The following is a 27,171-nucleotide window of genomic DNA, read 5'->3' on the forward strand; positions in this document are numbered from 1 at the left end:
ACCGAAGCTGCGTTTCAATGACAGATTTTTCTTTGCAGTCATTTCTTCTTAGAGATGTAGGCTGGTCCTGGGAATTGATTGATGGGCTAGGAGGGGGCTGCGGATAGGGGGAAGGGTGGGCTGGATCTCATTGCTAACCCTTATTGAACAGGCTGTCACAAAGAAACTGCTTATTCCCCTGTGACCATTCTTTCATAAATGCCAGTTTATTCTAATGTTAAACATTCAGATGCTCTGGGTCCTTCCGTGATTCGACAGATTGAAGGGCTGACTTACTGGGATCTCCTTGTTTTCTGTTGCCAAAGGAAACCTCACAGGGCTCAGAGGTTTAATTCATTGCCAACTGGTGTTTGGATGAGTTTTTGGGGGCTGAGTTGTGATTGCCATGTATCCCTTTGGCCCCAAGTCCCAATTTGCTGCACTTTGAAAACTCCCAGGTGCAGGAGCAGGCAGCTCTCTAGAAACGTGTTCCCTGCCCCCAGTAGTTGGATCCCTTTCAAAATGCGAGGACCCCTCCTACTCTCAGTCCCCAGAATCGATACAAATCTGGGTCAGGGGAGGGGGCGCTTCCCAAATGCATCTGTCCTGCTCCAGACACAGCCTTAGTGTCATTTTGCTCTCCGGATTGTGGCTCTTGCTGGGCTCTAACCCGTCCCTTTGCCCTCCTTCTCTCCCCATCTCCTTCCTGCCTAGCTTCAGATCTTTAGGGTTCACCAAACTATGGAACTTGATTTTGGACACTTTGACGAAAGAGACAAGGCGTCCAGAAACATGCGAGGCACACGGATGAACGGCTTGCCCAGCCCCACTCACAGTGCTCACTGTAGCTTCTACAGAACCCGGACCTTACAGGCGCTGAGTAACGAGAAGAAAGCCAAGAAGGTGCGTTTCTATCGCAACGGGGACCGCTACTTCAAGGGGATTGTATACGCCGTGTCCTCCGACCGCTTCCGAAGTTTTGATGCCCTCCTGGCGGACCTGACCCGGTCCCTGTCCGACAACATTAACCTGCCTCAGGGAGTGCGGTACATTTACACCATCGATGGCTCGCGGAAGATCGGGAGCATGGACGAGCTGGAGGAAGGTAAATGAGCATCGCCGCCTGGTGCAGTGAGGAGGAGGGGTGGGGAGGGGGCTGCAGCACTCGGGGCTGCCGAGCAGCTCGCGTTTCCCCGGGCTCCCGGCGATGCTGAGCCCCGCTGTGCCGAGCCGTGCCCTGCCGAGCGCTGCCGGGGCGGGGGCGGTGCGGGAGCCGGCCGGGTGTGCGGCCGGAGGGGTGTGTCCGACTCGGGGCTCTCTGTCCGTGCCTCGGGGGCTGGCTCAGGGTGTCCCCACGGCTGTCCGGGCTGGGGGGTGACCCCCGATGGGTGCAGGGACGGTGCGCTGCGTTTCCCAGTGGGGTGGGTGGGGATGAAGGGAAAAGGAAGGGGTGCTGAGGCACTCCGGTAGCGAGTGTGTAATGAGGGCGGGAAGGGTTTGTGCGCTCTGCCTATGGCGGGGTTTTTGGGGTATTATGCGCACAATGTGTGTGCAGAGGGGTGTGGTCAGGGCCGTGCAGGCACTTGGGGGTGTGTGGAGAGGGGTGTTCGGGGTGCGGGCAGTGTGCGATGGATGTTTGGAGGGCGGGGTGTTGGGGGCTGTCAGTGTTCGGGGAGCGTGTGCAGGGGTGTGTTGGGAGTTCACACAGCCTGAATAGAGAGGGGATTTAATGAACAGGGGTTGTGAACGGAGAAGGGCGTTTTGGACAGGTTGCACTCGGTGAAATTTGGGGGTTTATGCTCGTGTCTGTGCGGAGGAAGGTGTGAGGAGGGTTAATTACAGCGGAGGTGTGGGGGTTTCTTTGAGCAGGGGTTTGTGCTCGGGAAGCGTGTGGGGTGTGCTGGGCTGTGTGTGGTGTGTCAGGGCTGTGTGTGGTGTGTCAGGGCTGTGTGTGGTGTGTCTCGCAGAGCGATGTGTGCGGAGAGGGCACGGGGAGTTCACGGGCTGCTCACGACCGTGGTTCGTGCAGGGGCTGTGTGAAAGGGAGGTGCCTCCTGTGTATTTGGGGAGGGTTTCTGCGTGTGTGGGGTGGTTGCACTGGTGGGTCTGGGGGGCAGTGTGGGACGCATCCCCTGCCTGGCCGGTCTGGGTGTGCAGGGGGTGCTCAGGGCAGTGCTGAGCGTGTCCGTGTGTCCAGAGGGGGTGTGGGTGTGCCTGTCCCTCCGCGTGTCACTGTGGCATGAGGGATGAGTCAAAAATCAATGCTGCTCGGAAGGGGTGCCCTGGGGGAAGGTTTGCTGCCGTGGAGCTCAGCTGCCAGCCGTGCCTGGGGTGCTCCCTCTGCTGCCCTGGGTGCTTCCTTTCCCGGGAGGGTCAGGAGAAGCCCTGGGATGAAATTGCTGGGATGGCCAGTCCCGCCTCCTTGCCCGAGGCACGACCGTGGGCCAGCTCTGCTGGCAGCACAGCCAAAGCGGGCTGGACACAGGGCACCCACAGCCACCCTGCTTTTCTCTTCCCCGAGCAGTTCGTTCTTTGTTTGCACCTGGAATATCCTGTCGCAAGAGGGGAGTTGCTCTTCCCTTTTCCTTGGTGTTTTTCTCCAAGCAGACGACCTGGCCGGTTTGGTAACTACCGAAAATCCACGAGGCTTTTGCCTTTAGTAAAAGACAATGGATGTGAGTGTGTGAGGCGTGAACTGCAGGGGCTGCCTCGGCAGCGAGTCATTGTGTGACCTTGACTAAAGCAGCTCTCCCTAGAATTCCTTGACTGTGAAGCAGGATCCTCATTTTCACAAAATACTTTGCGGGGACAAGGACACGGAATAAATCTTGGTTTCCACAGAGGAGTTTTCCTGGGAAGAAATTGCTGCCTTTCAGAGCTGTGATGCTTCCTAGTGGAGTTATTCTCAGCCCAATTACAGCTGTCGAATGGAGGTGTGGCCTCCCTTAATTTTAGAGATTCTGCCATGTTTCATTCTGGTCTCTTAATATGGCCACAGCCTTTCTCTAATGGCAGCTCTCAGTCCTGCTTGTCCTAGGTTTTATGCAAATCTTCAGAAATAACTCCAGGAGAAAATGCAGTTCTTTATTCTCTTTTTACACTCTTCCTGCTTTTTGTCCGTGGAGTTAAGAAACCTTTAGTTGTTACAGCTGCTTTACAGTGGGTTTTGCTGCAGGTAAGGAGGTACCTAGTTCATGAAAATGTATCTTGCTGGTTCAGGTAGAGACAGGAGGTGCTGGCATTTGGGTTCTGGCTTTGTTCTGCCAAAATGGCATTTGGAAACAGCACTGAAGAAGAGACACTAGAACCAAAATGGGATTGTCTGTGTGGCTGTGTCCTCAGCAGAGCATCATCTAGGAAAATAAAGCCTGAGGAGAGTGAAGACAAAGGAATCCATTTTTTGAACATGCCAGAGTGGGTCTGCATGCTGCTATTGATCCTGTATTTCTAGGGGTGACCTCCACCTCTGTTGTAGAAAAGCAATTTACAGCACCGTGGTTGTAACCGGCCTTGTGGTGAGCTCTGCCATGAGCTTGGGTGTTTGCATAGCTGTGTGCACGGTACCTGCATGAAACCCAGGACCTGGGAGTAATTCTGCTCTGTGCACACACAGCCAGGGCCTTGTAAATTGTCTTTCTGCTTGGAGACTGGGGATAACCAAACCAGTGCTTGTTGCTATAGTGGGGCTAATTTATCATTGTGATTTCCAGTAAACAAGTAGAACGTAGGAAAAGTCATCAAAGAGGCTTATCTCAGTGGTTTGATGGCAAAAGCTTGTAAATTACTGACAGTATTTCACATCATGTACAAAGAACTTGATTACTTCTGAGTGATTTAAAAATGTACTTACATAGTGTAGCCTGAACGTAGTTCTGGAGGGCAGAGAGTGATATTGCACAGTAGCAGCATCCTAGAGACACACATTCCAGGTGAACAAAACCCACATGGTGTGCTGCTAATTGACTGGGGCTTGGAATCACCCTTTTGTTCTCCACACCCGGAGTTCTTCCCTGGCCTTCGGGGTTACTCTCATAATGAGAGCAAGTGAAGGTTTTCTTACTCTTTTTTCACATTCCTTCCATCTGTTGGGATGTGCCTCTTGGTCCTTTCCTGTACTGCACTCTAACACCTCCCATTTTGGAAGCCCACGGAACTCTGTCACACAGGTGCCTTTTTGCTGTCATATGAATTCTCCCTCACTGGTCACAGGTTGCTTTTTCCATTCTTTTCCAGGGAGCTGTCTGGTCTCCCAATGACCTTCTCTCAAAATCCACCTGCCTGATCATGTTTTCTCCCCCCTTCCAGTCCTAATGGCCATCTTCCATCCCTGTAGTCATTGTCTCAATCCTAACTCCCTATTTTCAGCAGTCAGCTTTGATATATTTGTAAAAAATGCACCTGCTGCCATTGATTAGGACTGTATTCCTCCTCAGTCTCTCTGCTGGTTAAGAGCAGTGCAGCATCCTGGTACTGCCCTGTTCCAGCTGATCCTGGCAGTGGTGAGCTGCTAACAGCACCTCCCACTTGTGTCCCACTGCCTTGGCTGAGACAGGAGTGGATGTTGGGCTCAGGTACTGCTGTTTATCATGGCTGGTGAATCTTTTGGAGAAGAGCACCAGGTGAGCTTTATTCTCCTTCATATAGAACTAGTTCCAGTGACCAAGACTTCAGGAAGTTGATTTATGAAGCTGCATTTTTGGGCGAGTCACTGTTGTAGCGGATAATTCTGTGCCTTGTGCTGTGACAAAACTTGCATATGAAAGATGCTAAAATAATCATGTGCCAGCCTTTCTCAAGCTAGAGAGCTCACATTTCACCCAAGTTTTTGCTAAAATTTAGTTCCTTTGGCATCTGGGCATGGTGGTTTGGTCCTTGGTTCAATCTGAGCCTCTTCTTGTAGACTCGATGCGATGAGAAGTTGTCCCACCTCATCCTTGGCTGGGTGGAGGTGGAAGCTGATGCTGTTCATTGACTTCAGCAGCCAAGATGGCTTAAGAAATGCTGCTCTTGGCCACTTGTTCTAGTCCCCACTGTCCCATAAATGAATTCTTTGTGGGACAAAAGGGTTTTTTAGCCCTCTCTGTAATTTTGCTGCTTTCCCATGTTCGGCTTCTTGACATAATGAAATGCACAGTGAGGCCCAACCTGGGAGTGAGGGAAAGGCACATCCAGAGGTGGATTTTATGCCCTGTACTGGCCTCCTTGTTTGAAATTTGCTCTTGCGGCAGATCAAACACTAGAAAAAGCTGAACAGGATTTTGTTTTGCTCGGTGTGGCTTCATTGCAAATGTTCTTGGGCTGCGTGAGATATTCCAGAAAGTGATTCCAAGCTTTTTGTATCCTGTCATGCCCTTGGGAATATTTTCCAAAATCTTGTCCAGGAGTATTTAAAGTAATCATAGGAGGGGCTCCTGCCTGGAATTGTGCAGAGTCTGGTGTGTGCTGGGACCGAGGGGTTTATAGGAAACATACTGGAATCTCCACCCAATGTGTGTGTGTTCCAGTTTGCCTGGAAAAGTGAAATGCCTGCAGTTTAATACTGAAACCTTGGTAACCTGTGGAATTGTTTTCTGTGGGTGTCTGTTGGCCTGATAGCCCAGCTAATTGTGTCCTACATAGCAAGATTTGTCCTCGAGATTCTGTTTTATTTGCTTGCTCATCCTGGCTGTCACGCTAGGACTGGTGTGGTCCCAAAATTCTTTATGGGCATCGTGTTGTTTTGGAGGTGATTTCTAATCAAGCATTTCTTCCACTTCTTCAGCAGAACAAGAGGTGCTTCTGTTGATGGCAGAGCTCCCTGTGGAAGAGCCAAGGGAAGGGAGCTCTTGCAGGGTTCATTTTGCTATGCTGGAGCAGGTCTTTTTAACTCATAAAGCAGCAGCAAGTTCATGCATTTGAAACAACACCATATGGAATGAACTCTGCAAGGCGTTAAGTCCACTTAATTCCTGCTGCAGTCCTGGTAAATTCCACAAAACACAAAAGCTGGGCACAGTAGCACAATCACAACTTTGCAACTGCAGAGCTAACAGCCAGAATAATTGACTGCTGCCCACAGAGACTGTTCCTGGAATAACTGTTAACACTTAGACATTCAAAATGGCCTCAATCCAGCTTTCCTGATTTTTCTCAAAAGACTTCTGCCCGCAGTTCATTATCCCTGGAAAGTTGCTGGTGCATGCTGAGGAAGGATAACTTTTTCTGAAAGCTCAGCCTGTCATTTTTGGTATTGTCACAGGGAGCTGCTGTAAGAGGGTTGGAGGATTAGTGCTCATCTGGAGCTTAGAGTTTTTCTAAGGAATCTTCTCTAAGGCAAACCTTATCTTTGCTGAGATCATCCCGTCTTTAGGAGCTGAATAATCTCCTTGTGCTTGCATCAAATTGGTAGCACCGGGATGTGTCATGCACTCGAAGCCAGAGTAATTCTGTGTGATACAAGCCTGGCTTCAAATGGCAAATATGATGGTCATGACAGAAGGTCTGAGGTCTGCAGTCAGCCCATCCATTGCTCAGGGCAGGCAGGAGGAGTGAGGGAATGCCCTGGCTGGTTTGGTGGCACGATAGGAATTGTGACACGTCTGGAGCACCCTGGCATGGTGACAATGCACATCCTCCTGCGGGCTCTGGCTCTGCAGTGCAGAAAGGGCATCATGCTCTAACCCGGCCCTGCACTAAACAAAAGCTGTCCTTGGCACCACAGGGATTTTGTCAGGATGATGCTCCCCACCCCCAGTGCATGGGTGTGTCTCTTTGGGGCTCCCTTTTTGGGGTTTTGTTTGGAATTAATGACGTGGCTGTCCATTGTAGCTTGCAGTGGGATTTCTGCACGTGTGCACAGCTGCTTGCTGGCTCGAGACGTGTGTTCCTGAAAATATTTGTGCACAGATTCTTGTGCTTAGGGCTGGGGAGCAGTATTCTTCTTGGGGTTGTTTCTTTTGCTCGTGACACGATCTCAAGCCTGCTTCCCATTCCTTCTGTTAATGCTGTGCACATCTTCTGCAACCACGCTGTGTCTGTCAGTCATGTTTCTGTGGCTGGCACAGTTGTACACCTCGACTTCTCATTATAGGCTTAGCACAGACAGATGTGGCAGAGAAACCCACAGAGAACCCACTCCTCCCTCCATGGTAGCACTGTTCCCTGAACGATTTCTCTTTTCTGTGGTCTCCTGGCCACAGTGGGCGGTTCAAAGCTGGAAAGTTCACAGGTCTTCAGCCCGTGCTTGCACAATCCTGCTACCACCATGGTAAGGTTTGGGTAAAGCTCCACTGTGGGAAGTGAAATACACTGTGGAAAGTGTGTTCCTGTCTGACAAATGCCATGTGCCTCACTGAGGAACTTGAACGATGATTTTGCTGCTCTTTGGGGGTCATAAACTGAGTTAGGGAAGACATTAGTTGAAGTGGTTTTTAAATGAAGTTAAAGCTTCAGGTCACATCCTTAGATCAGGGAGGGAGGAAAGAAAAGCTCCTCTTCCCTGGAGCTGTGCTGCTGTGACTGCAGAAATGCTGCTGAGAAGTGCTGCTACTCTGAACTGCTGTTCTGGAGTGTCACTCCAAGGAAATTTCTCTCCAGTTTCGGAATCCAGTAAAGTGTGGATTTTATTCGCTAGGGTTTGGGTTAAATGAAACAAATGGAGAAAGGGCAGATTCCATTTTGCACTTGAGAGGCCTGTGTGTGGGTCTGCCTGAGATCACATCTGTGGAACAAACCCTACAAGAGTTTTGCCTTCGTGCCACCGTTGCCTTTGGTGTGTGGTGGTGTAAATACACAAACAGCTGTGGTGTGTGGGGAGGAGTTCAGGACTCAGCTGGAACTAAGAGAAATGGTATTGTACCAAACAGATCAAGAACCTCTTCAGCTTACTTCAAAATAATGGAACTCGTTAATAGAAAATATGCTCCACCACCTCCCGTGTTTACGGAACACAGTGCAAACAGGTACTTTCTTTCACTGTGAAAATAACACAGATGAAGGTCAAATGCAGATGAAAGTCGAGCCTTGCCACACTTCAGTGGCTGATAGTCTACTTCTGCTTTTCAGGTAGGGAAGCAGAGGTGCAGGTGAGGTCAGGAGCTGGCACAGGGAAGCCTGGGGCATGGGTGACAGCAGCACTCAAATCACTTGTTCTTAGTGCTGCATTTAAACAGAGAAATCCCTTTCCTCAGAGGATAATGCACAGTTCTGCTGAGCACACTTAGGAGGGCTCTGCTGCCCAGGAATTATGGGTTTGGGAGGGCTCAGGTTCTTAGGATGGTTAATTCCCTGGGAGCCTTCCAAACTCCCCTTGCTGGCCTTCTCTCAGTTGTGAAACTGGAGAGAAGCCTGGGCCTGCTCTGCAGCAGGTGTTACTTGGCTGAAGCAGATGAATAAACCACAACTTATCACTTATTAATCAGAAAGATTTGAAGTATTCAAAGCTTCTGGAAAACGATATCCCCAGAGGGAATTTTGTATAATGTATGTTACTCTGAGGGTATATTGAGCGTCTATAGAGTCAGATTCACAAAATGTAAGGGATTAAGGAGCTCCAGCTATGGGCAGGGCTGCATGGTCAGTTTATTGAGGGGTGTTGCCATCAGCAAATAGAGATTTTTACTGTTTCTTCAAGCCAACAGAACCTGCTGGTGGGATTGTTGTGTTAGTTTGGGGTACACTAGCTGACAAAACGCCCAACTGAGTGTTCATCATGAACCTTGTCAGCTCTCTTCTCTCTTCTGTAGTTGTATTCCATCTTTAGAAGGGGAAACAGAGTATCTGCTTCCTGTTGGTCAAGGATTTTGGTCATTTTTGTGCAGCTGATGGAGAAGAGCTGCAGTTGGTTGTATAAGCACCATGAGTGGGCATCACTGTGGGGTTAAAATAAGTTAGAGTCCCGCTTCTTTCCTATGGCTGCTTGTGCCATCATGCCCTTATCAGGAAGAGGGGCAGAAATGCTCAGAGTGCTGTTTTAAGCCTGTTAAAAGCTGTTCATTGTGTGCCTGTTATGGTCTCACCATGGGTTCTGCGAAGGGATTAACCTGGTGCCTCCATTAGAAATGCAGTTTAGTCAGCAGAAGGACTTCCAGTATGAACTTCATGCTGGACCTGGCACATGCCTGGGCCATGTGGAAGTCAGTGGGATGTCTGGAAATCCATATTTTACCAGCTGGATGTCAAATCCTGTCCTAGAGATCCCTGGATGGGAACCCAGACACAGCTGTTGTGATTTTCAAAGATATCTGAGCCCTGGAGTTTGCAGTCAAGGAAATGCAGCCAGTCTGGTTTTTGTGAAGAAGGAATTTTTTTAAATTTATTTTTTTATTTTCCGAAAGAGTTAAATCTATATTTTGATTTCAAATGTATCGTAGTACACAAAGAACTTAAATTTGTAAGATCAAAGAAAACACCAGAAGAGACTCTAAAATCCTACAGGTACCCATGTCATGCCTTCATTCCTATTAAAGTTTTATCTAATGGCGAGACGAAAGCTCCTTCCTCCGGCAGTGAGTGACTTTTTTTCAGTGCATCCTCAAGTGCTCAGCAGCCTGAGTCATTTCAGACCAGACAGCTACATTCCCTTAGGGATACTGGTTTACAGTCTCGTTCTAGTAATAACTCTTCCAGCATCCATCAGATTTGCAGGCCCAAAAGAAGCTCCTACAAATCCCTTAAGGTGCTTTTAAAACCTTAGATAGATAGGATCCTGTAAATTACAGACAAAGCCTGAAAGTAATTTTGGGTGGGATAGGGAAGGGCTTTTTGTGAATTACTAACAAGACCATGTAACCCTTCTCTGCCATGTCTAAATTTGGATTTAATGTATTTTTGGTTGGTAGCAGCCATGTAAAAGCAAGCAGTGGTATTTGGTGCAGTGTTTAATCTCAGCTGCCGCTAGGTCTGTCCCCTAATAAACCACTGATGATCTAACAATCCATATTTGTTATGCTTGCTAGATTTATCAAGGCTACTTTTAGTGGAGACTATTCAGGACAAGATTTTGATTATTTTTCAGGCATGATTCAGAAGGCACTTTGTGGATGAATGTTGATGTCCTCTTGGCAGGGAATGACACACTGAAATAGTAGCTAGGTCTGTAAAGACAAAGGGGAAGCTGGCAAATTTATGAAATAATGGGGGTGGTCAAATGAATTTACTGTTCTGAAGCTCTTGGAAAGCTTAGCTGCATCTTGAAGTACCTGAATACTTTTATAACTCAACCTCTTTTAACCCCTGGCTCATGTGATTGTATGTATTTGCTGATGGCTGACTTGCTTACTTTGTGGAAATACTGACAATATTTAAAATAAGCATAAATACGACATTAAAATAAGGCAGAATGTTTTAAGAACGAGCAAATGGAAACAATTATTAATGGTTTGCATGATCCATGGGGGAAGAGCACAGAGCCTGTTTTCTGGTAGTTACTGTAGAATCTCCTTCCTTCCTCAAGGGGAGAGTTACGTCTGCTCGTCCGACAACTTCTTCAAGAAGGTGGAGTACACCAAGAACGTCAACCCCAACTGGTCAGTCAACGTGAAGACCTCTGCCAACCAGAAAGCACCTCAGTCCCTGGCCAGCAGCAACAGCGCCCAGGCCAAGGAGAACAAGGATTTCGTGCGCCCCAAGCTGGTGACCATCATCCGCAGCGGGGTGAAGCCCCGCAAGGCCGTGCGGGTGCTCCTCAACAAGAAGACTGCCCACTCCTTCGAGCAAGTCCTCACTGACATCACTGAAGCTATCAAACTGGAGACAGGGGTGGTCAAAAAGCTGTACACCTTGGATGGGAAGCAGGTAGGAGGTTTTACAGATGTTCCGTCTTTTTCTTCCTCTTATCGTGCGGCTTTGCTGACTCAGACCAATTCTTGAAGCCTAAAATTAAGCTGAGATGATTGCTGCCATCTGTTCTCTTAGAAGTGTGGCTTCTCATGCCAGTGGTTAGGTTACTAAATTTTCCCTGATATTAATACCAAGTGAAGAATGTAGCCGTGGGTCTGGGTGGAACAGATGCTGGCCCTGCACGCCGGCGTGTGGTGCGTGTCTTCTGGGCCAGCTAAATAAATAACAGGGGGAGTTGGGCTCACTGCCACCAGCTGATCTGGCTCTGGAGTAACTGGAAGAACTCTCCAGCTTTGGCTTTGCTCAGTGAAAACGTGTTGCTTGACTTTCCTTGCCCTCTGATGAAGGCTTGCTAAGATAAAGTGATTGATCCAAGCGTGCTCTTCTGGCCAGCTCCAGAGTGAGCAGGGAAAGCGTGGAACTGTGGTGCAATTCCTTGAGGTAACATGCAGAAAGAGTCAGAAATATTTAGCAGGTCATCATATTGTGCTTCATGTCTACATGTTGCTGGAACTGAAGGAAACATCTGTCTCTTGTTAGCAGCTACACAGCAATGAGCCATTTCAGATTGCTGTATCTATGAAAAGCCTTAAAGGAATGTGAGGGGATCATTTTTAGAGCTGGGAAGAGCTGGATTCTTCAAGGACAATTCTGAGCTTGATTTAACATTTCTGTTTATTGTAATTGAGGAACGATCTTATTTTCGTCACTATTTTTCCTGCTCCAGATTCTGGAGTGAGGCAGCACAGCTCTTGTGTGGGTTTGGACACTGGCTGTTCTAGGGGTTGATGGTTTTGCTTTAAATTAACTCTGTCCTGTCTCTGGAGAAAATTGTTTAAGTACTGGCTCTATCCAAGAACATGCAGATTTTACATATAAAAATGTTTGTCCCAAATACAGGTCCCTACAGTGTCCTGCACAGTCCAGGTGTAGTGCCTGGGTGCTGAGAGCAGCCTGACAGTCTGGTGGCCCTGCCCATGGCAGGGGGCTGGAACTGGATGATCTTTAATGTCCCTTCCAACCCAAACCATCCTGTCATTCTGTGATTCTTGCTTTGTCCCATCCTCTGTGTCCTGCACATTAGTTACTGTCTGGTTCCAGCTTCAGATACACAAAAAATCCCATCTGTCAGCCAAAGCTTTCCTTTCCACTTGTCTCAACGCAGCACTTTTCCTTCCTAAGATGCATAGTTTGAACATGAGGGGGTGACTGTCCAGCTGCACTCTCCATAGCCACAGTAACCTGCTGTAAGTGAGCAGTGATACAAGGAGAGATGTGCTGGAAACCTTGGGAGAGACCAGGGAAAGAGGAAGGAGAGAGTCAGGTGACCTGTGCTCCCTGAGGTGGTCACACATGGGCACAGGACCATGCCCTTTGGATCACAGCAGCTTTGCAGAGGGTTTAACAATTGCATCTGGCCTGAGAGCAGCTCCCTGCTCATGCTGATGCACAGAGTCCTGTTGTTCTCCCAGCTGGGAATGAGGAGCTTAATCTGATCCTGTGAGTGGCCTCAGTTCTTTGAGAGGTGCTGGCAGTTTGGAGGTGAGATGTTGCTTTGGATGGTGCAGAAACAGGATGCTCCATGAGCTTCCATCAAACTGCTCTCTTCTCCCCCTTTTAGCTGTTTAAAGGAGCAAGTGGTGATTCCTCTGGCTGGAGAGCAAGACAGGATCAGCCCTGATATGACATTTAACTTGTTTCTCTGGCTTTATAATTCACCATTTTATGCAGTGAGATATTTCATTGCATGCTGGAGACACTACTGGAAGTTTGTGTGTGCAAATGCACACCCAGTATTGCAGTCCTTGGAAACAGCGAGACTGTGATTTGGCAATAATGGGATGTTTGATATTTATTTGCAGCATCAATTACTGCTGAAGCTTCCTGAAGAGCACACCTGGTTCACCAAGGCTTTGTGTTTAGTGGAAGGTTCCCTTCCATGCTTGTTTTTCACTATAAATGTGTGTTCTTAGTGTGCAAGTCAGAGCTGGAAGCTTCTGCTGTGGGTGCTCTGGCTGTTTAGGGTTTCCATGACATACTGCTCCATAAAATCTGACCTCCTGACATGACATTAGGGGGTTTTGCATGTCTGATGCTGACATTAGAAAGAGATTACTGAATGCGTAATTCTGACAAACAGCACTTTATTTTCAGGAGGAAATATTCATGCAAAAACGCAAGCTGCTCAAAGCTGAAATACTGACAAGAATCCTGACAGCCTGTCTCTTTGAGTGCCATCAGAGGCACGTTGCTCCCTCTGTTGTGAAATGATAAAATTTACAAAAGGAACGTACAAAGGAAAATCATCCTTCCTCAGTCCATGAGCTGGAACTTAATGAGGGGAGATGATTATTTTATTTATAGGCATTTCCATAGTGCTCATCAGTGGAGTAATCAAGATGCTTTAGAAGTACAGACAGTGGTGGCAATGACAGGGTGGTGTGTGAATAATTACATTTCTGTGCACTGCAGACCTGCTGCAGTTGGAGTGAGAAAGCAGCTAATTGAGAGCTGGTGGGCTGGATTTGAATAAATGTAGCACTTGAAACAATAGTGAGGTTAGGTTATTTTAATGAATTTTTGTTTCTTTTTATGTCTTGGGTTGGCTGGAGAAATACAGCCCTTGAAGCTGCTAAATGAGCATCTTGTGTTTAAGTAGTATATTTAACTTGCACATATTTCTAATGTCTGTACTCGAGCTCCTTCCCTCCCTGGAGCATCTCATTACCTCTTGGTGCACACCACGGAGCTCAAGAGGTTTTTCAGGTAGTTGACCAAAAATGGGTTGTGACGGGGGATCACAACAGAGATTTAACTTTGGAACTTCCGTGGCTGTACAGGAAATGGTGTGGGTCAAAGGATTCAGTGCATTAAACAAATGCTTTAATGGGCCAAATCCAGCGCTTTGTTCCACAGCTACAACTGCTTTCGTGTTGAGATGTGTAATACATGTAATTAAAATATACACATTCAGGATTTAATTTGGTCAGGCCTGTGAATCATGCTGGAAAACAGTTATTTTGGTAGATTCTTCCTCCTTTTTTAAACTCTTAGTTCTACCCAATGTCCCAAACAAGTCTGGATTCCTGGCAGCACTGGCTACTTGATAAACACACGATGACAGATCCTGCCTCGCGTCGTTAGCAAACCAAATTAGAAAGCAGAATTTGAGACCGTGGATGAAGTTGCGTTTGGATATTCTGAATGCAGTAAGCTGAGCTAGACTCTGCAAATGTTGCATAGATTTACTGTCCTGCTCGTGCCTGAGCTTCCTTCTCAGCGTGGTGCACAGTGGGTGGGTGCTCTCTGGGATAGGGGAGGCTGCTCCATTGCTGGCAGCCCAGCGCAGCTCCTTTCAGCACCTTGCTTTGCAGGTGGGCTCTGCCTGCATTCCTTCCTGCTTTTAAGTGACCTGTGAAAGCTGGTGTCTTCTGTGCACACTGAACTTCTCTTTTTCTGCCCTGCATTTTACATTTTATTCCAAGGTCTGTGAGTTGTTCAGCCAAGTGCCTGAAGAGATGTAATGAGAAATATCACTCTTTTTTTTTTTTGGTCATTGGCTGAGTTGGGTGATACTCTGGCATAACCAGAAATTCATCAGACATGTTTAGTTGTACTTTAGCATTAAGTTTTGGCTTTTTTTTTTGGTATAGAATTCCTCCTTCTTTTTCTTCAGCTGTTTAGCTAAACACCCCATTGTGTGACCCAACAATTATCATCACCACAAATAAGCAGAATAGGTGCTGTTCAGAGCAGGGAGAGCTTGTATGCTTCAGTTCCACATAAATGGAGATATTCTGGTCAACAAGCAGGGAACAGATTATGGTTTTAGCCACGATAACATGCAGTGATCTCCTCTGGCCTTTGAAATCTTCAAACACAGGGAGAAGTCACCCATGCTCTGCTCATTGGCTGTTCTCTTGCCCAGACACAGTGCTGCTGCTCCATCTGAGTGTTAGCTGTCTCATCAGATGAAATTACATCCATTTCCATATGTCAGGGCACTTGTGACTGTGCTCCCAAAAGAGTTTCCAGTCTTAATAAAATGGTCCCCTCTAGCAGCCTTTGCTTTGATAAGGATATCGAGTGGCAGGTGATGAGTGGAGTTCATTCCCTGTTTGCAGAGCTGATGCCAGTGCCCCAGGGGCCAGCCCACCTCTCCTGGCCAGGCAAGAAGTTGCCATTTCATTTCATTTCAGGTTTCCTGCACTGAGGAAGGGCAGCAGCCACGGAGGGAGAAGCAGGATGACTAAGCTTACAGCAAGTTTAAAGTTGGGACTTTGTGATCAAAGTCAATGAAATAGGTTGATAAAGCATCTCCTAAATACTGCACTGGAGAAACCAAACAAACTTTGGAGCTGCTGCACTGATTTTAAGCTGGTATTTGGAAAAAAAAAAAGTAAAAAATTAATTGCTCAAGTGTTAATAGTGGACCAAACTTTTCCAAGATAGTGTAGATCTATTGATTGTATTAATGAAACTGTATCAATGGGACATAGGACAAGGTTTGTACTGAAATACTGAAATTCCTCCAACATCTGTAATCTCTGATTGGTGCTCAGGAAGAAGGTGACACCTGTGTGACTGTACCCAGTAGCATCTGCAAGGCTGGAAGATCAGAGGGAAGCTGTTCCCTCCAGAGCCCAGGCAATGGTTACCCCACACCCTGAGGCAACGAGGTTCAAGGTTAGGAAGTGAGCAAATTGCTTTGGGTTATTGCACACGTTGAGGGGAAGGATGTCAGAACTCCTCATCCTTCTAAGTTGTTGGCTGCCCTTTAGGATACTGAAAAACTGCATTGAAGTGACCCCAGAAAAGCAGTTCCATGCATTCATATAAAGCTGGAGCCCAAAGGAAATGTAAGAGCAGGAGAGGAGTGCAAGTGTTTTCTGTATCCCACCTTCTGCTAAAGCTCCTGCAGCAGCCAGTGCAAAGGGGAGCAGCGAGTCCCACCTTCCCTCTCTGCTGCACAGAGCTGCAGCAACAAACCTGGATCTGGTTTGTGTCTGTTTCTCAGCCCTTTCCTCTCGGAGCTTCTTGCTCGCTGCTGAGATTTGCCAGGCCCTGCATAAATCTCCCATTTTAATAGTGAGAGGACAGGTCTGGGTTCGCAGAGGAATCGAGCAGGCAGGATCCCTGCCCACAGCCACCTCCCCATCACTCAGGATGGGGATTAGCTCCCAGCCTCACTCCTCCCCAGTGCTGTTGCAGATGCTCTGGCTTAGGGTGCTTGCGTGAGATTACTCCTCTGCAGCAGCCATGTGTCATGCAAGGAGGATTAGTAATAATGTATGGACTGGAGAACTTCTGAACCCAAGTCACTTATAGAGCCAGACAACACAGCCTAGTTCTCTATCTTCAGGGAGCTCTTAGTCTGAGCTGGAGGTTCAGCACTGCCTGATTCATGCAGTGACTAGACTCTAACACAGACAAAACCAATTAGTCCGCAGGTATCCCACAAGGATTTTAGCGCTCGCTCGAATGAATAAGCCGAGCTTCCATGAGTGTGTATCTGAGTACTTAGGATAAAATATTCAGAAGACTTTCTGAGATGTTATTCAGAAACCTTATGCTTATTAATTTCTGTTTCCTCGGGTCTGTGGGCCACAGAATCTGGGTGAAGAGGAACACTGTAAATCCTGATTCCTGTGCTTCTTAAAGCAGACACAGGATGATCTCAGCAGCTGAAGGCTTGATCAAACCTGTTCTCCTGTGAGCATGGCACTGACCTGGTTACCACTGGTGTGGTCTCCAGCCACTCCCCAAGATAGGTAGTGATGGAACAGGGGAAAATGGATTTAAACTGTCAGAGGGCAGATTTAAATTAGATATTGGGAAGAAATTCTTCCCTGTGAGGGTGGGGAGGCCCTGGCACAGGGTGCCCAGAGAAGCTGTGGCTGCCTCTGGATCCCTGGGAGTGTCCAAGGCCAGGCTGGATGGGGCTTGGAGCAACCTGGGATAGTGGAAGGTGTCCCTGCCCACAGCAGAGAAATGGAGTGAGATGTTTTTTATGAGCCCTTTCAACACAAAGCATTCTATAATTCTGTGTGTAGAGCAAGGCGAGACAGTGGAGGAGAACATCAGCTTGCAGACTTTGCTGGATGTTTTGCCATTGCTTTGCCTCACTCTCAGGTTCTGGAGGAGGTGTCATCCTCCTGCCTGCCATCCAAAGGGCTTTGGTGCTGTGTACTCATTGGCGCATTGCTGTTATGCAGATCCTGGCTGTGGTAAAAAACACTGGTAAATCCGTTTTTCTCTCAAGGCAGTGAGGCTCCCAGTCCACAGGCAGGCTCCATCGTTGTGCTGCTGTTTGCTGGAAATGGTTGATTTTAGAGCCATGTACTGACCACGCTCCACATGAACACCTGCTCCTTGTGTCACAGATGGCAGGCTGTCAAAATTATTGAAAGATGCAGTCAGACCTGACCTGGTGACCTAGAAGTATGTGGCCCCTATTACTGCATCCTGGTGCTATTCACACCCCGAAAGGGACGTATGCTAAAAATTCGATCCTCAGTAGCATCTTTATTTTAGCAGTCCTCTCTGTCATACAGAGTGACATGTTCCCTTTTCACTCTGAATCCCAAGAGAGAAGAGGATTATTCACTGTAGTGCCAGAGGGTTTATCCTGGAATAAATGGGCTGAAAATGAGCAAGGGAAATAAGGCTGAATATCTGGAGCTGTGGACAGGCCAAGAAAGCCTTGTTGTTTTTTCCATTGTGAGTTTGTGTCGCTATATGAAACTTAAGTTTCTGGTTCCTTTTTGATGCTTGAGCAGCAATCCCACCAGTGTGAATGAGAGTCCCTCCTGCTCTGAGAGGGAGAAGGTTACACTTAAAATATTCTGAGCAAGCATCTACCTCAGGGTGTGGATTCTTGTAAATGTCTTATTTTGATCACCTGGAATAATCCAATATGTGAATTTGCCCTGTTTTTAGTGGGGAAATGTCTTGCTTATTCTGGTGTGCCAGTGTCCTTAGTGTTAGGCTGTGAGTGGCATCACATATATTATTTTTGCTCACCTCTCCCTACCTGCTGTAGGTCACAGAGTGAGCAAATACCCCCTGAATTCCCTCAGGGGGACACACCTTGAGAATCTCATGGTGGTTGGTGCCATGTTCCACATCTTGGGGCAAGTTCACCTTTTCTTCTTGTCTGCCTGGAACCACTTCTTCTCTTCTGTTCTCAGCTCTTAATTGGCCTTCAACCAAAAAGCTGTTTTCACACAGTAGCAGGTAAGTTATGGCACGGCTCACGCTTCTCTCTAGGAAAAGCCTGCACTAGGTGTGAATAAAGGCAACCAACCAGGTGACAGAGGCTGGCAAGAAATGGAGTGAAAGAGCTGTCAGCCAGCACAACAGCATTTCCTTCTTTCTTGGCTCTGAAACTGCACGTGGGCCTGTGGTTATTCATTTTTGTGTGTCTTGATGGAGCTTAAATATTAAGGAAATTAATCCGTGCTGCAAAGGGCCCTGTGAGTGTGAGAGGTTGTCAAAGCCTCCTCACCCCGTCTTTTGAGCACGATGCCAGTGACAACAAAGGTGTTTGTGTGGGTCAGTAAGGGAAGGAGTGAGAGCCCTTCTCATGTGCAGAGGCTACAGCCTCCATCCACCCTCAGCTCCGCCAGGAGTGACAAAAGATACACAGAAATGTGTGTCATAGCAGTGTGTCTAGAGGAGTTGAGGAGGGAAAAAATAAGTAGGATGCAATCCCTGGAGCTTTTCAGAGCTGGCTAAGGTAGGCCTGCATGTGTGGGGAGGTGCAGAGAGGAGCTGTGAGAGCTGAGGGCTGTCCCAGTGCTCCTCAGGCTGCGGCAAATCGATTAAAACAGAGCTGGAACTGCAGCCCTGCTCCTGGAGATTTGCTCAGGCTGAATAGGGAGGAATAAGCAGGGCTAATAACCAGAGCATTCACTGCTCCGAGCCACAGGCACACCCTGTCCCCTGTGAATGTGCAGCCAGACTTTGCTGAATGTTATACAGTGATATATAATAATAATCTATACTCTTAGACCTAGTTCTAGTTCCCTGGTTAACAGCAGGCACTGTGTGTGTGAGTAAACATGATTTTATCTGTATAAATACATTTTATTAAGTGTTGTAAAACACAGCTCTGTAGCTCAATTTGCTGTCTAAGCAATCCAAACTCTTCCTTCATTAAAGAATCCCAGGGACTATTGTGCTCTGATATCCTCGAGCTATGTTCTTGTTTTTGCTTCCCTCACTCTAATAAACCAAAACTAAAGGAATCTCACTGCAGTCTTTCACTGCACTTTGAAAATGTTTGCTTACTTTTAAATTATTCTATGAGATAAATGCAGATCTCATTGTTATTAACAGTTTTAAAATTATCCACATAATCTGAAACAAGTAGGAAATTAGCGTGTATTAGCTCATGGTGCTTTCCTGTGTTTTTTATCTTGAAAAATACTTTCAGAACAAGGATTTTTCAGCTAGAGTGGGTGTAAGATCTATCCTTCCTTTTACTGTTTCTTTTTTCTCTTTTTTTTTTTTTTTTTTCCCAAATGGGGGATTTAGTTATGAACAAAAACCAGACATGGGGAAGATGAGATAATATGCACCACTCATTAGCAGGATTTTTCCAGGGGATTTTGCTCCAGTCAGAACTGGCATGAGAGGTCAGTCCTGCCAGTCCTCCAGGTCTGAGCTCTGTTATCTGGAGGACAATGAGCTCAAGGAGCTTTATTGGCTCCGCAGGAATAATTATGCAGCCCCTGAGCCTGCAGGGCAGCAGGGGAGAGCAGGACTTGGGCTCCTTCCTCACTGCCCTGCCCTCGCCATCTGCTCTGTGCTGCTTATCTGGTGCTCAGTCCCCTGGGGCTGCAGGACCCACAGCTCTGGTCCTGGGGCCGTGGACATCAATCCCTGGCTGTCGCAGAGAAGTCCAAGTCCCCACCTGAAGCACCTCCCTGTGCTCCTGGGAGAGCAGTTTATGGCTGCAGGTGTTGGGTTTTCTGTCTTTATTCAGGTTCTCTGAGCAGGGAACTGAAACGGGTTCAGGAAAACATCTCATGTGTGCACTCTTCTGTGAGTGAAAGCAGCATTTCCTCAAGTTATTGCTGTGCCCCTGCACTCCTGACATCATCTTTGTGCCCTTCCTCACTCCCTCATACCCAAAATAGTGCTGAAAGAGGAGCAGAGTGGGACTAATGGTACCTGCTCTCCTCTGTATGTCTGGCGGTGAAAATACACCAGGAAACTCAGCTTCTGTGCTAGATAAATCAACTGAAAGATAAAACCGTGAAAAAAGATGGTATAACATGCAAAAACCCCTTTCAACTTGATCTGTTAGTATAGAATAATAAAACCATGGATGGAGGAGAGCCAGCGGACATTTGGACTTCAAAATTCATGAGGAAAGAGAGGCTCCTCCAAGAACCTGTGAAGGAACCTGAAGCAGTGATAAGAAGTGCAGATGTTATCACAGATTTGAAACAGGTTTAGAAGAAGAAACCAGGGTAGAAATAACTTCTTACCAGAGTAAAAATGAAATATCAAGAAACAAGTGGTATTTACTATGTTCTTGAGTGATCTGGAGGTGGAAGCACTTGGTGAAGATGATGAAAGAACTGTTTGAATTTAAAAAGTTGGGGGACTGAGATGAACAGGCAGTGTAGTGGATGATCGTAAGTTCAAAGCAGCACAGGTGGAAATTACTCTTATATTTATCTTTCCAAACTAAAAATAACTATTCTGGAGAGAGGATTGTCTTGCTGAGGCAGGCTAGTCAATAATATCTTAGCAGAGAATCAAAACAGCACGCTAAAGCATATGGTATCCATTTGAAATTCACAGGGAAAGGAGCAGCTTTTTAAAATACTGTTGTATTCCATTTATCTTTCCACTTCACCTCTCCACGTTCTCAGATGTGTCTCAGAGTATGGAAGGAAGTAAAGAGCTGCTCGAGTGGCTGTGCTGTGCTCCTGTCTTCTCCTGAAGCAGCCAGCAGGGCTGGGGTACTCGTGTCCCTGTGAGTGGCATCACATATATTATTTTTGCTCACCTCTCCCTACCTGCAGTAGGTCACAGAGTGAGCAAATACCCCCTGAATTCCCTCAGGGGGACACACCTTGAGAATCTGGGGCTCTGGTGAGGCACACAAGAGGTTACAAATGGTCAGAGCCTGTTCGCTCTGGAGTGGTGAATCACCCCCTGCTTGCTGTATTTTTGTGCCTGCAACTTTGAACCTGGGAGTTTGCCTGTGGCTGGGCTATGGAGGTGACCTGGCACCCAGGTTCACATCCTTTGGAGACCCAAAGTTTCCAGTTACGTGAAGATGTTGAGAGAAGCTGTAGCTCTGCGCGTGGGGAATACCCGGAATTTCTACAGGCAGGTGACACATCTTATCCCACTGCATGGCATGGCATGGCACAGCCTTTCTGTAAATAAAGGGGGCTTATAACAAAGATGGGGACACGTTTTTACCTGGGACGAGGTGTAATGGTTTTAAACTAAAAGAGGGTAGATTTAGATCAGGTAAAAGGAAGAAGTTTTTTACAACAAAGGTAGTGAGGCCCTGGCACAGGGTGCCCAGAGAAGCTGTGGCTGCCCCATCCCTGGAAGTGCTCAAGGCCAGGTTGGACAAGGCTTGGAGCAACCTGGGACAGTGGAAGGTGTCCCTGCTCATTGCAGAGGAGTTGGATGAGATGCCCTTTAAAGGTCCCCTCCAACACAAACTGTTTTATGATTCTGTGGTAGAGCATTTGAAATGGGTTTTTCAAAACTGCATGGAGTCATCCTGCTCTTTACATGAGGGACATAAAATTTAGTGCTTGTAAATGTCTTACTCTTGATGAGTATGGACCTGTCCATTCTTCAGTCAGATGTGCTGTAAAGCCACTGACTCAGTGTTTGTAACTTCTCTCAGCCACTTTAATATGTAACTTGTGCACTCTTTTTGTCTACCAGATAGTATCACTGGAGTGGAGAGAAAAATCCACCCCTCGCTTTTCTCCACACCACCACCCAGTGTTAACAGGAACTCATAAAAAAGGGAAAATCCAGTGCAGCCATTTCAACTTGGTCAAGAGTTTTTAACTTGGCAGATAAATTACTTGGGGAGAAATGCTGAGAAGCAGTTGCAGACAAGCAAAAAATCTCTGTGAAACCCTAAACCTGAGCAGCCTTCCATCACGGAGCTCAGTTTTAGCCCATCAGGAACTAAACTTCCCTTTCTCAAATGTGCAGATATCAGGAACCTTATCAACTGCTGGCAGGCTGCAGGATTACATGTAAATGAAGTGTATCAAAGAGTCGAGTGAGGTAGCCAACATTAGGATCTAAGAACGTTATTCTTGCCTACTTGAAAGCCCTTCATAATGGATTAGAAACAAGAACTTACATCTCTTAATACCAGCTGAAATTTGAAGCATCTTTTTTGCTTCTAGTGAATTTTGATATTTTCAGAGTAAATGGTACTGGGGATTTCCTTCATTTTAGACAACCCTGGTAACGGAGGTTTGCAAAATGATGTGTTCATTTCACAATCAAAATGAAAGCCATAAGGCTGAATTTTATACAAGAGACTCGGTAGAGTTGTTGGCAAATGCTATTTTTAGCACTGTAGAGCAACAGAGATCTTTACAGTCTTGGCATTTCTTGCAGTTTTAAAATGGAGAACAGCTCTTGAAATGTCTGCTTTTCCTTGAATTTTCATCCATATCATGGGCTTCTTCATAAAGCTTTTGCACTGCTCTTGGCAGCAGGTAGTGATTTAGTGCCAAGCAGTGTAGAACTGCTCCATTTTTACACTGTTTCTGCAGAAGCCTCATGCTTACAAAAAGGAGATGCTGGGAAAAATGGCATCTGACCCTAACATACATTGTTTGGGCTGTTTCCAGTTGCATGTGTTCACTGTAGTGTAAAATGGACAGTAGATAAGGAAAAATAAAGTTGGGCCAAAAGTGCGCTGAGCACTCTTTTACAGATCTCGTAATGAGTGAAAACCAACTTGTTTTTTTCTTCTAAGCACACTCACAAAGACCTTCTTTCTCTCAAAAGCAGAAGAAGGTAATTGCCACAGGAAATAGCTGATGTCACAGATGAGTGGCAGTGTGCTGCAGGTATTCAAGAGTGGGTCTCGGGGCTCCTGGCATGAATCCAGCTGCACTGTGTGACCAGGAGCAAGGCAATTAATTTGGTGTTCTCAGACAGGGCTGCTGTGGCACATTTAAACTCACAGGGAGCTGAAATGAATTCGTCAATTTGTCTTCAATGTCCAGGTTGGAAGAGTTTTCACGGATCTCTGTCTTAGCTGCCTTTAGGTAAAACAGGACTCACTTGTAAGGCTGCTGAGAGCTGGGGGGAGCTATGGCTCAGGGATGGGGCCAGCCAGGGTTTCTCAATCCTCCCTAAATTCTGCAGGAAGAATGTCTATTGCCCATCCCTAAACAGTGCTGTACAGTCGGTAACCAGCAGAGCACACTTTGAATGGTCATTTATCTCCCCATTTTCCCTCCTCCCATTTTATTCACTCCCTGCCTGTGTGCATGGGGATTTGCCTGTTTGCTTTGCTTTCCTTGCCATACTGTTTCAATTACCAGACAATCCTTTTTCACCTCCACTTGACTTACACGTGGGTTTGACTTACAGCTGGGACCATGCAGTCATTCTGGCAGCTGCATTGTGGGCCACCTTCTGCTGCTTTTTGGACCACCAGCTAAGGCTGATGAAGAGTAGAAGTCTCAACAGCATCCTAACAAACTGAATCTCCCCTCTTTTCATTGCATCCAAAGCTTACAGAGTACCTGGGCTTAGTTCTGCAAGGCTCTGGCTTCTAAAACAAAAGAAGCATCCAGGTTCTGCCCCCTCAGCGGGTGAGATCCATTGAGGGCAATCTCTGGTGCCATATTTAGGCAGGAGACAAAGCTGAGATTGATTCAGTCCCAACCTTCACATGTGCTTCCTTTCCAGAAGTCATGCTTTCACTTCTTTCCTGCAGCCTGGCAGCTGCAAGGGCTGGTTGCTTGGTGACGCTCTCAGCAGCACAAAGAGCTCTCAGCTGGGAGGCCGGGGCTGTCCGCCACAAACAGCTGGGATAATTTTATTTGTCTTTCTCTTGTTCCTGGTAATTACAAGACCCTGAATCAAAGTCAACATAATAGAAAAGGGAGCACCAGCAGATACTGTTTATGGCTTCTTTAGCATGCACCTTTTTCTTCCCGAGTCAGGGAAGTGACAGCGTGTGCCAGAAGTGGCCTGATGTTTCAGAAATGCAGGAATGAAATTAAAAGGTGTGGTTTCCACTGCTGGTTCAGGCAGGCTTTTACCAGGTTCCATATAAAAGCAACATGTGAGACAGGGATTTGGATTTATGAATCACTGTTCCTTAATCCAGTGTGTGACTGCCTGCCTGCTCATTGTTTGTAATAATCCTCTGCTGTGCAGGTCACATCTATTAAATAGCTATGAATGACTCCTGCTCTGCCTCAGAAGAGCACACTGCTCCTCGGATTTTGTGAAAGATAAAACAATGAATAATGTATTTATTCTAGTCAGGTGTGAATGGCTTTTTGGTAATTTATTTATTCGAGGTGCTCTGTGGCAGCCAAACAAGGAAACCCTGGCACTGAGTGTTTACAGTTCACTGATGAAATGCACACTAACATGGATAAGCTGATGTATGAATGTACTAAGGGTTTGCTGTTAAACTCGAGACCAGAAAGTGTTGCTGGCTTCTGCATTTTCTTCCCAGATCAAAAGCCCTGAGGTACCAAGAAGTAAAACTACCTTTTGAGAGTTTGGGCTGCTGTGCTCCCAGGGCTGAAGTCAAGAATGATTGAGGAACGTGAACTGAAGTGGAAACGTACCTGCCTAACTCAGTGCTAAATGTAGCATGCAGAGCTGCTGAGGGAAAGGGCTGCGTTGGTGTGATCTTCTGACCTTATTGTAAGAATGAGGACTCTGAATTTTAGTGCCTCACACTCATGAGCTGTGATAGCAGGTGTGGTAGTGGACACTTGGGTGCCCTGGACCTTTTATTTATGCCCACATGCCTGCACAGGGCCTTACTACATGAACCTTTTCAGTGAAGAAACAGCAGCTGGGGTGGAATTTCTTTCTTAAAAACCACATACTTAAGCTATAGTCTCTTTTTTGATCTGAAAACATTTTGCCACTCTAATACAGGCACTTATGGCATAGTTTTCATCCCTGAGCTGGTGCTTTCCAGATACTTTGTGCAGGCGTGGTATTTGCATGGATTTTGTTGATTCCAAATCTAGCAGTTTTCCTCACCGATTACTTTCCAGTGTGCTGCTTCGGATGTAAATGTATCGAGACAATAATCGGGGCAATCCTGTAGCTCATGCTTTAGGGTTTACAGTGATTGCTGAAGGGATCAGGAAGGAATTGGCCTTCCCAGGCAGCATCGTGCAGAAAGATGTAAGTACATTTGTGAAGGAGGAGCTTCCCTGTCTGCTGAAACATCAGCTGTTAGCCCCTCACAGAGGCTGTGCATCAGCGAATGATGAACTGATCCTCTGTGTCAAATCCTTATGTAAATGCAACAGCCTAATCCCCTTGTCCTAATAGGAATTTCACACCTTAATCCTCGCTGTGTTCAGGGGCAAAGACATTCCTACCAGGCAGTTTGACGAGTCCATCCTTTTTGAGGAAAATCACTCTGTGTACGTTTGGGGTAGTAGGGAAACTGTAGTCTCAGATTTGTAGGGAAGACTGAAGCATGGCACTAATAAAAGAGAGGGGATTATGTTCCTAAATTGTCAGTGGATTTCAGAGGATTTGCCGCACCAAATGAGACCATTAACCTACTGAGTCCTTCATTTTGCCCCTGGCTGACTTTGCTTTAGCTGGAAATGCTCCCTGGGCAATACAGTAGGGTCTGCAGGAGTGGGAGGAATAGGATTCCCTCCTGAGCCCTGCAGCAATCCAGGTTGTGCCCTGCAGCTTGACATGGCTCCCTGAGTCCTGGGCTTCCACTGCTCAGGTTGGAGGAAGTGTCCATCAGTGCAGGTGGTGTCATTCTGAATAAACCTGTAATTTACATTATTATGTAACCTCGAAGAAGTACTAAAAAGGCTGAAGTATGGCACTGGGCAGTGCCTTGAGCTCATCTTTTTCTACATAGATATGCATTACTCTCTCAGGCATGGAGACTTATTTCTTGCCCAGCTGCAGAGCCTCATCCAAAGCTCACTGAAGTCTATAGAACACTTCCACAGGCCATGACCTCAGTCTGATGGTCCAATGCCTTCCATGACAAGGGGAAGACCAGCACTGCTCCTGAATGTCACCTCTGAATATAAGGATGAAAAGAAGGGTATTCCCTGGGTTTCCCCTCACAGCAGGGAGCTACTTGCCTCACACACAGAGGCTCCTTTTCTCAGCCTCAGAAGGGCCACATTTGTATCTCTTGTGTTCCTGCTTGTGGAAATAGTTTCGTGTGCCAGTGAAGCACCTGGATGTGCTGCTATGGAGCATCATTTTGCTGTTTGCTCTGCCTCCTCAACCTGGGCAGGGTGGATCTCAGCTGGGATCAAGCACTACCCCAGAGCACGCTGTGTGCCCAGCTTTACAAGCATCAGTGGTTAGCTGGCCATTTGGAAGAAACCTGTATAAATGTGTCCTGTTTTTTCCACTGCCAAAGCTTTTCCAGTCCAGCCTTTTGTTTTACTTCATTTCTCGCTGCAGAAGCTTGTTACTCCCTGCCTGCTCTCTTGTTGTGGCTCCAGCCTCTCTGGGCTGCTCTTTGTCTGCCCCGTTGTTACTCCACGCTGCACTTTGGACTTGCTTTTCACCGGTGCACGAATGAAGCTCTTCAACAGTCAGGCCTTTATCCCCATTCTCAGCAGAGTCCATTCTCCCAGAGCAGCCCCTTGCAGCATTTGCATCCCAAATGCCAGCACACTGACTCAAATCTGCTGCTACACAAACTAAGCCTTGATTTTATTTTTTCGACCCCCCCCGCCCCCCAGGCCAGCTGGCTCTAGAAAGTTTTGTTCTTTGTACCTCTAAATGCTTGTGTTGTTTTTAATTGAATTTGACTGTAGCTCACTTAAAGTTTGTGGCTTTTCCTTAGGAATTATATCACTGTCCCAGCCAGCTCCTGAGGAGCAAGGACTGGAAAAACCTACTTTATGACAAACTATAATTTAAGAGTCAGCAATGTCTGATGTAGCAAGAAATGCAATTCTGGAGGGGAAACCATTACCCAGTCATTTAAATGCTTCTGTCATTTGGAATAAACCCATCTGTAACAGCAAAGGTCACAGCATCCCCAAGAGCTACTTGCAGTTTGTATTGTTTTACTCGTCTCTAGCATGGAGTTAGTGACCTGCATGCAGCTCTGTCCCCTCCTGCAGATGTCCCTGGGTTCAGTTTGTGATGTTAAGC

At 46.8% G+C, this 27,171-nt stretch overlaps 1 protein-coding gene across 2 annotated transcripts in view; it reads left to right on the plus strand.

Moving 5' to 3' along the window:
* Positions 1–705: 705 nt before the first annotated feature.
* Positions 706–27,171, plus strand: part of DCX (doublecortin) — a gene marked incomplete at its 3' end in the record, with an annotated part of 63,074 nt that continues 36,608 nt past the window's right edge. Inside the window, exons 1-2 of one of the 2 annotated variants that reach the window (XM_082289755.1) lie at positions 706–1,084; positions 10,412–10,752. In XM_082289755.1, coding sequence (XP_082145881.1) covers positions 721–1,084; positions 10,412–10,752 — 705 coding nt within the window. In that variant the 5' untranslated portion in view covers positions 706–720. The remainder of the gene's footprint in view (positions 1,085–10,411; positions 10,753–27,171) is intronic. The other variant, XM_082289756.1, reaches the window with a different exon arrangement.

Source organism: Coloeus monedula (genome assembly GCF_965178545.1).
Source record: "Coloeus monedula genome assembly, chromosome: 12".
Lineage (NCBI taxonomy): Eukaryota > Metazoa > Chordata > Aves > Passeriformes > Corvidae > Coloeus > Coloeus monedula.